The 13,781-nt window shown below is 42.9% G+C and overlaps 1 protein-coding gene across 3 annotated transcripts in view; it reads right to left on the reverse strand.

Annotated features, from left to right (window-relative positions):
• Nucleotides 1-13,781, reverse strand: part of CMTR1 (cap methyltransferase 1) — a 122,176-nt gene that overhangs the window by 17,612 nt on the left and 90,783 nt on the right. For all 3 annotated transcript variants that reach the window (XR_010982023.2, XM_068100807.2, XM_068100806.2), the window contains exons 20-21: nucleotides 7,392-7,439; nucleotides 6,593-6,702 (exon numbers count right to left, since the gene is read on the reverse strand). Coding sequence is in view for 2 of the 3 variants with exons in the window: in XM_068100807.2 (XP_067956908.2) it covers nucleotides 6,593-6,702; nucleotides 7,392-7,439 (158 nt within the window). In the remaining variant the exon portion in view is untranslated. The remainder of the gene's footprint in view (nucleotides 1-6,592; nucleotides 6,703-7,391; nucleotides 7,440-13,781) is intronic.

A 13,781-nucleotide genomic window follows, 5' to 3' on the forward strand; every position in this document is an offset into this window, starting at 1 on the left:
GCAATCTTCGATCAAGTTTCCTCTTGCAGCTACGTCCAGGGAGGTTGGCTACAGTGCCATGGGCCTTAAACTTCCTGATAACATTGCGTACTGTGGACACAGGAACATCAAGGTCTCTGGAGATGGACCTGTAGCCTTGAGATTGTCCATGATTGGCTACAATCTTGTGTCTGACCTCATACAATTCTCTGGTTTTCTTTCTTTTCTCCATGCTCATTGCGGTCCACAGTGACACAAAACAGCAGAATGACTTCTTTTCTCTATTCAAACTGGTTGAATGAGTGATTTTTATATTGCAGGCACCTGTGTCTGAAGGTCAGCTTGATTTATTGACTTGAACCACAAGTGAGTTCAATTCCAAAGGAAAGGAGAATCACCTGCTTGAAATCTAATTATTTCTAACAACTTCGAAAAGGTGCCAATAATATTGTCCGGGCCATTTAAGGATGTCTGTGTGGAATAAGCTATGATTTCGTAATTTTTTCACCTTTTTTTGTTTTGTTCCACTGCAAACCAAAGAAATACTTATGTGAATACCAAAATATTTTTTAATTTCAACAACTTTCTGGAAAGATGGTGCATTATTTGAAAAAAAGTGCAAGGGTGCCAATATTCTTGGCCACGACTGCATATATTTCAAGACATCAGTGGACACATACTCCATTTACACTATTTCTTGGAAGCATCGATTGTATGGTTATACATGTACATGTAAAAGTGATGTTTATCCTGATTTCAGCACTTGTATCTGTTCGTACAGTAATATATCTGTTTAACACAATACATGAATAGACACAAGCCAAGGTGTGCAAGTCACATAAGTTCTTGTGAACTAAAACTATAAATCATACAAGTGGAAATACAGTCAACCCTCGTTAATCCGACCCCGTTTAATCCGGAAATCTCGCTATCCGACCAAAACATCCAGGAACAGATTTCCGCCATTCATTTTATACCTCTAATCCGCAAAATATTTTATCCGACAATCTCGCTAATCCGACATTGGGTGCTGGGAACAAGGTAGTCCGGATTAACGAGGGGTGACTGTACACTCAAAGTACACTGCCCCCATGCCAAATAAATAAATAAATTAATAACATCCTCCAGTGCGGAAATGCCAGGGCACCTTAGGTGCCTGGGGATACCGCCGTGCAGCACATAGACTGTATTGGGAGGATGAGGTGTGGAATAATTGATTAATTGCTTAATTAAAATCAATAAATAATAATCGTAAAATAATTTCTTAATCAATTGGCTAATAGCATACATACCTCCACCACCAGTGTTTCATCTGAAGGTGTAACTTTTTGAAAATAAATTAAATCAGTCATTAATTGGAAAAAATAAATAATTATTTGATTAATTGACGAATCAATAAATAAAAATATCCATTATAGCCACATCACTGTCGTGTCCGAATATCAGCTTCTTAGCTCAAAGGATAGCTGAGATATCGCCCGGACAAAGAAACAAGAAAACAAACAAAGAAACAAGAAAGAAAGAAACAAGAAAGAAAGAAACCGGAGTGAAAACTGAGTACTCCGTTTCCGCACGCATCATCTCCGGGCCCCCTTTGGTGCCCGGTGATGACGTCATGTAGCGCCTGGAGATGGAATAGGAAAGGAGCGGTGTACAAAACTATGTGTGGGGTATGGTCATCAAATTGTTCTAGTTATACTTGAAGAAATGGCTCAGAAGTCATCGTCCTCATCATCACATGGCTCATCTTCGGCAGAACTGTCATCAATCTCGACAGATGTTCGTTGATTGTCACAGATACTGAGTTTGCACATGTCTGTGCACTTCAGGCCACTGGCCGTGCATACACACTTGGGAAGCTTGCAGCTTTTGGGACGAGTATAAGCCAATTGCTCCCGCACAGCTTTAGGTGTGGGTTTATCCATCCATCCAATCTACTGCCAGCAGTCTCCCAGCACCAGCCTCTCTTAATGGGACTAGGTGCCTCTGGGTTCTTCTGCAGACTCCTTTTCCCGATGGCAGCTTGATAGTTGGCCCGTTGTGCATGCTTGCATAAGCAATCTTTGCAAGGTGGCAGTAGGTGACTCTTGATCTCACCGTTTTGGCACAGAATAGGTGATATCTCAGATCATTCACTTTTGTTGCACCAGATTTAGCTTCATACAGGAGGCACGTGAATTTCTTAAACATGAGTTGTCACTAATATCCCATTTTTTCTTTTGTATGTCATTGTTGGTACTGATGATTTTGAGTGCACTTAGTTTCCCTTTGCCTGCAAATGTGTTGACTGTGTCATATCCTGTATAGGTAGGTATGCCAATGAGAATGCCAACAACTATACATTTTGAGTGAAAATTCTGTCAACCAGCGACCTTAGGGGTAGGGTTGTATATAGGGTGATAAAACAGAGAGGCAAAGAGCTGCACACTGCTATCACATATTTTCCATCTCTAGTGACAATAGCCATGCTAAAAAAATCACAATTAGCCTTGCTCCCTCTGACTGATACCGACCAACCCCATTGGCTCATAGCCTATGGCAGGGCTAAGCAGAGGTGCGCCAATAGGCGTCCAGGATGCGACCAAGAGCTCGTTTTGCTCCACTTTCAAGCCCCACCCCTAACTAAGGGATTATAAAAGTGCTGCAGGTGAAAGTTAGGTGCGTTGGCTCCTGGCTTTGGTCCTACATTGGTTCGGGGTTGGTGTTTGTCCAGTGTGCTTCACAAGCGGCGATTGAGACTCGAGTGGTGGCAATGACGTTGGTGAGGCCGAGTTGGGAGACAAAGTCTTGGGGTGGACGGAGCGAGTGCACCGGTTAGGGCCGAAGCCAAGCCATGCATACGTACTCTTCTAGTTCTTACACAGTAGGCTATTTATCTCATGCATTCATTTCTTGACTGTGAATATAAAATTGTTCTACTGAACGCATGAGCTCAACAACGGCACAGTCCACCAACTGTCCTTTTCGGGGTATCATCAACTGGCAGCACTGCAGCATCCTAACTCCTCAGGAATGACAATTACTGATAACGCACCTTCACAGTTTCTCTTGCATCACACCACTGACACACATGACATCCTGCAACTCTACGACTCAACACAACCTGGACACCACAGTATTTCTTCCCCTTTGACCACTACCTTTAGCGTTTGGGTTGTGGGAGCACGAGGCTCCTGCCCGGTAAGATAAAGAGGCCAATAACCCTCGCACTTTCTGTTCCCTCCGCAGATAGTCTGATTGGGTACTCACGTTGTGTATGGCCGGTAGGTAAGGCATAGGTTAAGTTCTGCTCTTGTCCATTTTCTTTGTTGTGTAAATATCGCTGCACTCTCCATTGCTCGCGATTGATTGTACATTTTGAATTGCATTCACCCTTGTTGGTCCATTTTGATTACCCTTGCTGTACATTAAAGTCCTTGAGGTCCCTCCCCCTTTACATGATCCCGTATCCCACATTTTACACCATTGGTTCTCGTAATAATAAATCCCTCTTGTTAACCTTTATTTTCAATCTGTCTGTGTTCGTCATTTCCCTATTGATCCAGTGCTGTTTGCACATAAGTTAGACTGGGAAGTTATAATTCCCCCAATTAATTGGCCCTTCAGGTCTGGCATGCACAAGTGATAAGCTCGGCTGCCCTATTTAAGATCCAATTAAGATATGATTGGTACATAGCCAAAGGCGCGTCCCCCGATTGGAAAGCCATGTGGCTCAGGTAAACGGTTGTCAGACGGGGAAACCTGGGACCACGTGGTAGACCAATTGGCACTCGCGCTTGCCGAGCAATCCGCCGCGGTATGAAGGTATTGATGATCGGTGGCCTCAAGCCCAGTTAGTTTGAGGGGAACCAAGGACCCTCTCGTTGTAGACCCGAAACCCATGGCGGTGTGGCTGTAACAATATATTACACAAGAGGCCTTTCCGCCCTGTTACAGCTCAATAAGGCCCTCTGGCCTAGCTCCCCCAGCTCTGTCTGTGCTGTGTCCCCCAAATATTCCTGCAGGATGCACAAGAACTGCCAGCAACCCTCTTCTGGTGAAACTGCCAAAATCCAGACTCTCTGCTCACCTTCACTCTTTTATTCCTCTTTTTTCCTGCCTCTCCCTTCAACAGATCTCCCAATGTCCCTGTTCTCTACTGTTGTGCTTGTGTACTTCCCTCTCTCTCCCCATCTTGTCTCCCCCTCCCTTTATTGTTTTATGTGTCCGTTTATGCTTTTTGTGTTTTATGTGCTCTCTCTGTGCTTTGTCCCCCAAATATTCCTACAGGTCGCACAAGATCTGCCAGCAACCCTCTGATGGTTAAACTGCCTAAATCTCGGCTCTCTGCTCACCTTCACTCTTTCATTCCCCTTTTCTCCCCCCTCTGGAACAAACTCCCACACTCCCTTCAATCCCACTCCTCCCTCCAGGTCTTTAAAACAGCTGTTCACCACCATCTCTTATCTCTCCCCATCCAAAACCTTGATCTTTTCTACCCCCACTAATTCACCCCAGATCCACCTTGTTTGAAATTCCAACTTCTTTCCTGGAAGTCCTGGCAGTGTCCATATGTTTTATACCTCTCCCACCCCCCTTCCCATGCCCCCCCCAAAGCCCTCTCCCTCCCACAGATCTCTCGATGTCCCTGCTCTCAGATGTTGTGTTTGTGTTCCTCCCCCTCTCGCCCCATCTTGTCTACCGCTCCCCATGTTATATGTTTTATGTGTCGGTTTGTCTTTCTGTGTGATTAATGTTAGCTCTTTCACGAGCCTCGATCTTGTATACAAAAAAAAAGAAGAAAAAAAAGTGATAATGTGTGTTTGATGTGCTAGCGCTTACACGAGCCTCGATCTTGTATACAAAAAAAACAAACAAACAAATATTTCATAACGAATATATTTTTAAAACTTTATAATATAAAAAAAAAAAAATGGCAGGGCCATATGACGTGGTCAGGTCATGGTTACGCTTCAACAGATAAACTCTAAGCTGTGTCACTCCCTTTCCTCTATGCCAGTGTCATTACTAACTCGAAATTTAAGCTACAGCCAGCTTGGTTTAAGTAAAATAAAGAATGGACAAGACAACCATTGGACAAGACAAGAAAGACAACCCATGTTACTAAATATAAGGTATACTCGTAGACCCCCCATTTATGTTCACATACTTTAAGATTATATTTGCCTGTAATAAGTACACATGGTTCAGGTGAAGCTGTCTCATGTAGGTCAGCTGGGTGGGTCAAGTTATGTTAGTGTAGTGAGGTTGAAGATATCTTGTCATGTGTCCCTGCATGTGGAACTGGCTGGGAACCGGATCAAGGGTCGGTGTCTGTTTGGGACTCGCCGACTGACCTCGGGCCGGCAGAACAACACAAGTTCTTGCCACCGATGCGGGAGATAGCTCAGCCTCAATAGCCTCCGATCAGTGCTGTGCCAATGCAAATGCTGGTCATCATTAGCTGATGGCCATTGCGATATTCCTAAAAATGCCCCAAGGGTGAGAACTTGTGACGGGTGTCGGGCACAGAAGGTGCTTTAGAAACTTTGTGCCTCCACTCAGCGGTAGGATTTGCTTGGACTTCGTGGCCTGACTGAGCTCGCGCCTCTTGTTGTGTCTCACCGGTGTGCCTGCTTGTCGTCTCCACACCCCCTCTCTTGCCACCCTTGCCTCAATCCTGTGAGCCTTCCTGCTTTTACACAGCTATGAAGACCATCCTTCCCCCTGGTTCCATGTGAATTCTTGTTGGGTGTGTGTGGTACCTCGGAGGGAGGGGTGTCATTTAAGTGTTGTAATTATTTTGGTCTGCCTTCGTCTGGTATTTCCATATCAGGTTGTCTTGTGCTCATCAAATGATATATATTTCAAAGACTGCATGCATTTTGAATTACTGTCATACTTTCCCTGATTCAGCTCAATGAATGTTCCTGTCGGATTAAATTCCGTTCAGTACAGTAATTTATAACTGACATGTTTTAGACCTGTTCGGATTCAAGGCTCATTCCCTACTTGCATGCGTTTTATGTTAAATTTCTTTACGCATGGTTATCCGCCGAGAGATCTCCGCCACATTTGTTTTCCATGTCAGCTGTGGTTGTGGCGATGGTAAAAATGGTTGACGTGGGGCCGTACACGCAGCAATACTTTTATGATTTATTATTGATTGAAGTGAAAGCTTTAAAATCTCTTTATGGTTACCGGTAACTATTTTGTTGAGTTAAGGGATTTTGTCAAGCTTTCCTTATGTAAAACCAATTATGTTTATTGTAAGATTTTTGTAAAATATGTCAAAATTAAATAAAGCAGTCCATTGTCGTAAACGTACTGGCATTGTTCTCTTCATGTTAAAGGATTAACTTACATAAAGTAAATTTTCAGTTGCAACCACAGGGATCCATCGTTTGGCAATCTGTGAAATTGAATCACAGGAAGAAAGTTATTTTGACTATGGGGCTGTGGCACATAATTCCTTTAACATAGGCAAATAGACCTGTGGGATCATGATGAGACCCAGTTGTAACACTACATCTTCATTTAGTTGTAAACCATAAAATAAAGCCAAAACAGAGTAACATGGAAACCAGCCAGAAAATGTCTTTAGCCTATGGAAGTATATGTGAGCAGAAAGTACCTTTCGTAGTTTTGATGAAGTGCAGGCCACTCGGGAGAAAGTGCCGTGAATCTTGTCCCGTGTAAGCCAAGCGAGGACCACCACCACCCTTCATCACCTTCTTCTCCAACCTGTGACGATCACATTGTTCAACTCCTTCTTTGTCAAATACTCCTTAAACTATGATGACGGTAGAATAAAATACAATTTAAGTTGCTTCCTTTTGCAGTCATTTTAGTTATAAAGAGGACTTGTAGGGCAGGGGAGGGTATAAAGGTCATTTTTATTACTAAACATGGTTTGTTTATAACCAATCATAGTAAAACAGACAAATAATCGAAAGATTGTGCAGCAAGATGAATGAATAAATAAATAACTAAATAACGAAAACAAATAAATAAATGACTGCCAAAATCGTGCAAGGTAGCAAAAGAGACTTAGATGTGCTATACTGGAAACAACACAGACGTATGCTGCATATCAAGAGGCTTAGGATGGGATGTGGGTTCCCTTGGTGGCAGAAGAAAAGGAAATGTGCCGCAATTTGCAAATCAAACATCTGAAGGAAGTCAAGCATCAACATGAGGACTTTCAGCTTGGCATGGTGACAATAAAGAGGGCTTTTTCTGCATTTTGTTATGGCTTATATTTTGCAATCATAAACTTTTTCATGAACATTGATCTTGCTTCACACCATATGGTATTTACTGGCAAACCCATGTGTAGCCTGCCAAATTAAACATACGGGCAAGCAGTACAGTGAGAAGCAAGTCGAAATGCAATACTTTTAAGCATAACGTTTTGATGACAAAATACATACCTTCTAAAAATTTTGTCAATCTCCTCTAAGCGGAACACTTCCTTCACCCTGTCCAAAGAAAATGCAAAAGTCAAGTACACATACAGAGACAAGGAGAGAGAGGAAGAACAAGTCCGTATCAAGTCCCTAACAACACCATAAAATCGGAGGTGTATATTTTACATTCAATAACTATCTAAATAAAAAAATATGTTGATAGTGGAGATGGTAAAGTCTAAAAAAAACATTATAGGGGGGATGTAGGTAGCAGTGATGGTAAAGTGTACGGTACTGTACTATACATCGATAAATAAATAAACAAATAATTAACCATGGTGTGTAGGTAGTGGAGATGGTAAAATGTATACAAATGCATAATTCAAGGTGGTATGTAGAAAGGTTAAAAGCATATAAATAATAACGAAATAATTCACGGTGATATGATGGCAGTGTATATAAACAAGCATTCTGAGTATTGCGCTGCAATACATGTCCCCTACCGGCAGTCTGTCATCTGGAAAACTGTTGGGGAAATTACCAAAGTTCAAAGTGCCATAACTTTGTCAAAAATGATCGAAACGTCGTGAAGTTCGAACTTGATCTGTAACTTATCATGAGGAAGCCATGTACCAAGTTTGAAATCATTAGCCTTAAGAGTTTAGGAAAAAAGTCCGGAAAGCTGTTCTTTGCGTGACGGACTGACAGACGGACAGACAGACGGACAGACTGACAGACGGAGGGCAAACCTATAGTCCCCTCCGGTGTACACCGGTAGGGGACTAACAAGTATTCTGAGTATTGCGCTGCAATACATGTCCCCTACCGGCAGTCTGTCGTCCGGAAAACTGTTGGGGAAATTACCAAAGTTCAAAGTGCGATAACTTTGTCAAATATGATCGAAACGTCGTGAAGTTCGAACTTGATCTGTAACTTATCATGAGGAAACCATGTACCAAGTTTGAAATCATTAGCATTAAGAGTTCAGAAAAAGTCCGGAAAACTGTTCTTTGCATGACGGACGGACAGACGGAGGGACGGAGTGCAAACCTATAGTCCCCTCCGGTGTACACCGGCAGGGGACTAATAAACAAGAAGACGTCATGCAGAGCACAATACTTGCAAAATCCCCCCCCACCCCCCCTCCCCAAGAATTTTTTTTCCATCGATACAGCAAATTGTCCATTTCATCAAGATTAAAATTGACAATCTTGATCAAAGCTCGGGTCAATAGGAAGAAAAGTGACGATTTTTCAGATGAAAAATTATGATTTTGGAAGGTTGACCTTTGACCTCAAAAATAGTATGCTTCCCAATTTAGTGACTCGATATGCAAATGCTGTTCAATTTTCAAGTCAATCGGTTGAGAATTGACGGCTTTTTAGATGAAAATTGATGAGTTTTAAAATTTGACCTTGAGTTGACCTTTGACCTTTTGACCTCAAAAATAGTTCATTTCCCAATTTAGTGACTTGATATACAAATGCTATTCAATTTTCAAGTCAATCGGACTTAAAATGGCGAATTTAGAAATTTGACATCCAGATGACCTTTGACCTCAAAATCAATAGGCTTCTCAATTGGGACGACTTATACAACTTGGTGAAGTTTTGTGACGATCGGTTTAGAATTGTGACCTGTAGGCCGGTGACAGACAAACAGACAAACAGATGAAAAATCGGTCAGTTGCCGGAATGTACTATTTTATCGGCCATTTTGGACAAATATGGCGGCCGAACCACGTGACCGATGACGTCATCATTATTTGTTTTCTAAACTAATTTCTTCCTTGATGATGCTCAAGAAATTTCATCTTGATCGATGAAGTTTTGTACTTGTCGAATTATGACGCCATAATGGAGGCACCGATGACATCATCATTAAATTATTTTATTCCCCATGGAGTTCTTTACAATGAGCCATGTCTCAATTTTTTCTATTCAGCACTTTCGGAGATATAGAGATGCTACGTTTTCCGGTTTTTCCAAGATGGCAGTGGAACAACGTGACCGATGACGTCATCATTCTTTTTTTCTACACCAGATATGCAAGTCCTTTTCAAATTTCAAGTCAATCGGATGAAAATTGAGGATTTTAGAAATTTAGCAAAGTTGGTGACCTTTGGCCTATGTTGACCTTTTGACCTATTGACCCCAAAAACAATAGGCTTCTTGCTTTTGAGCAACTCTACCATTTGGTGAAGTTTCGTGAAGATCGGTTTGTTTGTTTTTTTGTTTGTTTTTTTTGTATACAAGATCGAGGCTCGTGAAAGAGCTAACATAAATCACACAAAAAGTCAAACCGACACAAACCGACACATAAAACACAAAATAAGGGGAGCGGTAGACAAGCTGGGGAGAGAGAGGGAAGGACACAAACACAACATTTGAGAGCAGGGACATCGAGAGAACTGTGGGAGGGAGAGGGCTTGGGGGGAGGTGGGAGAGGTATAAAACATATGGACACTGCAAGGACTTCCAGGAAAGAAGTTGAAATTTCGAAAAAGTGTATCTGGGGTGAATTAGCGGGGGTAGAAAGATCAAGGTTTTGGATGGGGGAAGATAAAAGATGGTGGTGAACAGCTGTTTTAAAGACCTGGAGGGGTGAGTGGGATTGAAGGGAGTGGTGGAGTTTGTTCCAGAGGCGGGAAAAAAGGGGAATGAAAGAGTGAAGGTGAGCAGAGTGCCTAGATTTTGGCAGTTTAACCATAAGAGGGTTGCAGGCAGATCTTGTGCGACCTGCAGGAATATTTGGGGGACAGAGCACAGAGAGAGCTGGGGGAGCAAGGCCGGAGAGGAGTCGGCAGAAGGCAGAAAGACCACCAACCTGCCTGCGGCGAGTGAGTGAAGGGCCCTCGAAGTTAGCTTCATCGCGGGAGATTCCAATGATTCTGAAAGCTTTGGTTTCAACAGCGTGAAGCCGAGCTAGGTGTGAGGAAGGAAGGACTTCACATGACAGAGGATGCCAAGTTGGCGAATGGCTTTGGAGGGCAGCTTGGAAATGTGGTTTTCCCAGGAAAGATCATGGCAGATTTTGAGACCCAAAAGCTTGAGTGACAAAACTTCTTGGAGAGGATTGTTCAGAAAGTAGATGGGACGGTTGTCCAGTCGGTCTTTTCGGAGAGACAGTGAGAGTGTGAGATTTGTCGGGATTGAAAGACATGTTCCACTTGTTTGACCAGTGTGTGATTTTGTCTAGGTCTGCAGGGAGTGAGGAGGCTGCAGACTGCCGATCTGAGGGATGAGGAATGGAGCGGCAGAGAGTGGAGTCGTCAGCAAAGAGATAGAGAGGATTTTCCAGAGAGTAGGAGAGATCATTGATGAAGACGAGAAAAAGCACAGGGCCCAGAACACTACCTTGGGGAACTCCAGCCAGAAGAGGAAGGGGAGATGAGAGAAACCAATTCAGGGCCACACGTTGACTACGACCAGAGAGGAAGTCTGCAAGCCATGCGTGGAGATTTCCATGGATACCATAGGAGGAAGTCAAGAGAATAAGAGAAAATGTCGGGGTGAGCGTACTTTTATACTCAAGGCTCTGACATCATCCGTGCCTCCTCCACCAATCCCAAAGTCCCATCTTAGCAGTCCTTTGAGCCAATCAATCCCGGACCAATCACTCTTCTTCGGGACGTGGCCTCCCGGACATGCCTGCTTGAGTTGTGTGACGGCTGTGGAACCAGCGGCAGTTGAATGTCCCAGTTCCGGTCGCTTTTATTTCGTGTTATAAATGCGGGATTTCCTGCTTGTGTGTGTGCTGCTGGTGATGTGCATGGAAGAAGTTTCGGGACCTGAGTGACGTGCTGATGAGGAGGGGAGTGTCGTTGAAGCTGAAGGGAAAGGTGTATGCTGCATGTGTGAGAAGTGTTATGATTTATGGGAGCGAGACATGGGTCATGAATGTAGAGCAGCAACGAAGGCTGGAAAGGGTGGAAATGCGAATGGTTCGATGGATGTGTGGAGTATTGTTGAGAGAGAGGAAGACAAATGATGAATTGCGAAAGATTATGGGAATAGAGCTTGTGATTGATGCTGTGAATAGGAACAGGTTGAGATGGTTTGGTCATGTGTTGAGGAAGGATGAAAGTGACTGGTTAAGAAGAGTGATGGAAATGAATGTGGAAGGAAGTAGAGGACGGGGAAGACCGAGAAAGACTTGGCTAAAGGTGGTGGAAGAAGAAATGTGGGCAAGGGGGTTAACAATGGGAGATGCAGAAAATAGGGCAAAATGGAGAAGATCGTCATGGGGACCGCAAGGCTAACCCTCGCTCTAGCAGGGAAAATGGCCTTAAAATGCATGTTGTTGTTGTGTGTGCTGCTGGTGTCATAAGGAACAGAGGAACAGAGGCCATTACATACAGGGGATTAATTACCCAAAATCCCTGACTAATTAACATAACTCCACCCCTTGTGATGGGAACGAAGATACGCGCTTGCACGACATACGGTCTACCGGATTCCTACTTATGACACATGGAGTTTCTTCTTTTCCACAACAGTCGGAGCACACTACCTCTGCAATTCTACCTGGATGAAGGTAATCACTCCCGACCCCCTATAAACATAACGTGTCCTATTTATAGCAACCCTCAGATCCTTCAGCCATTGGTGACTGGTGTCCTATGAAACCATCTCGGTTTGTATTACTACAACGACTAAGGACGCATTGACCCAGCATATTTGTTGGAATTCGAAAATTATTGCGCACCTGGAAGAATGGTTGGACCTTGGACCTGGGACCTTGGACCCAGGTTGAAAATGTGACCTGTAGGCCGGTGACAAACAAACAGACAAACAAACAAACAGACAGACAGACAGACAGACAGACAGACAGAACCACAAACACAACCGACCAATATACTTGAAAAATCTTCGATTTTGCAAGTAACAAACAGACAGAACCACAAACGGAACCGACCAATATACTTGAAAAATCTTCGATTTTGCAAGTAATAAATAATTCAATGTTGTGTGATGGTAGAGATGGTAAGTGCAGAAAAACAAATAAATATTTCAAAGTTGTGTTATGACAGTTGAGGTGAAGTGTATATAAATAAATAAATAATGGTCCCCAAATGAATGGTTCCTGTACTATTTTCCCCTATTATTTTCTTTAATTGTCAAAATTCCAAATTAGCTGCCATCCCAAAATAATTTGACATGCCTCAGTGAGCTTGCCTCACACCCAGATATTATGACAAACAGTCACGTGAAAAAGTAAGTACACCCCATGTAAAGTTTTGACTTTTTCAACATATTTCAACATACAGCTATTTGATCTTCATTTCAACAATATTGATAGATAAAGTTTATATAATATAACAAATATCATGAAACATTTACATTTTGTAGTCCATTGTATAATTTAAATGAACATAAATGCAAATTTCACATGTGGAAAAAGTAAGTACACCCCCACATTTATCACTACTTCAAATACCTAAAATTAGAATCAGGTGCACCAGCTCAGGTGCAAATGATTAGAACATCGTTAGAGAGGATCTTGGAGGAACCTGTCTTATTTAAACCTCAGACATTTACTTTGGTTTGCTCTTTGTTGTTGAAGTGTGCGGCGTCACCATGCCGAGATCAAAAGAGCTCTCTGAGGCCTTCAGAAAGAAGGTTATAGATGCCTACGAGTCTGGGAAGGGATTTAAAAAGATCTCCAAACAATTTGAAATCAATCATTCGACTGTCCGGAAGATCATCTACAAGTGGAGAAGATTCCAAACAACTGCCAACTTGTTCAGGCCAGGCCACCCCAGCAAGTTCAGCCCGAGAGCAGACAGCAAAATGCTGAAAGAAGTCTCTAAGAACCCCAGAATGTCATCACGGGACCTAAAGGTAGCTCTTGCTACTGTTGATGTCAAAGTGCACGAGTCTACCATTAGAAAGAGACTGCACAAATTTGATCTACATGGGAGGTGTGCCAGGAGGAAACCTTTTCTGTCCAGAAAGAACATCAGGGCAAGACTAAAGTTTGCCAATGAACACCTAGGCAAAGACCAATACTTCTGGAACAATGTGCTCTGGACAGATGAGTCAAAGGTCAAGCTATTTGGCTGCAGTACCAGAAGACATGTTTGGCGAAAACCAAAGACAGCATTTGACCACAAGAACCTGATACCAACTGTAAAGCCTGGTGGTGGAAATATTATGGTTTGGGGCAGCTTTGCTGCATCAGGGACTGGGCAGCTCACCATCATAGAATCCACTATGAATTCTTCATTGTACCAGAGGGTGCTTGAGGATAATGTGAGGCCATCTGTCGGAAAATTGAAGCTCAACCGAAGGTGGACCTTGCAACATGACAATGACCCTAAACATACTAGTGAATCCACCAAGGAATGGCTGAAAAGAAAGAAATGGAGGGTTCTGGAATGGCCAAGTCAAAGCCCGGATCTAAATCCCATCG

The sequence above is a fragment of the Myxine glutinosa genome, chromosome 9 (assembly GCF_964187855.1).
Source record: "Myxine glutinosa chromosome 9, kmMyxGlut1.1, whole genome shotgun sequence".
In the NCBI taxonomy this organism is placed as follows: Eukaryota; Metazoa; Chordata; class Myxini; order Myxiniformes; family Myxinidae; genus Myxine; species Myxine glutinosa.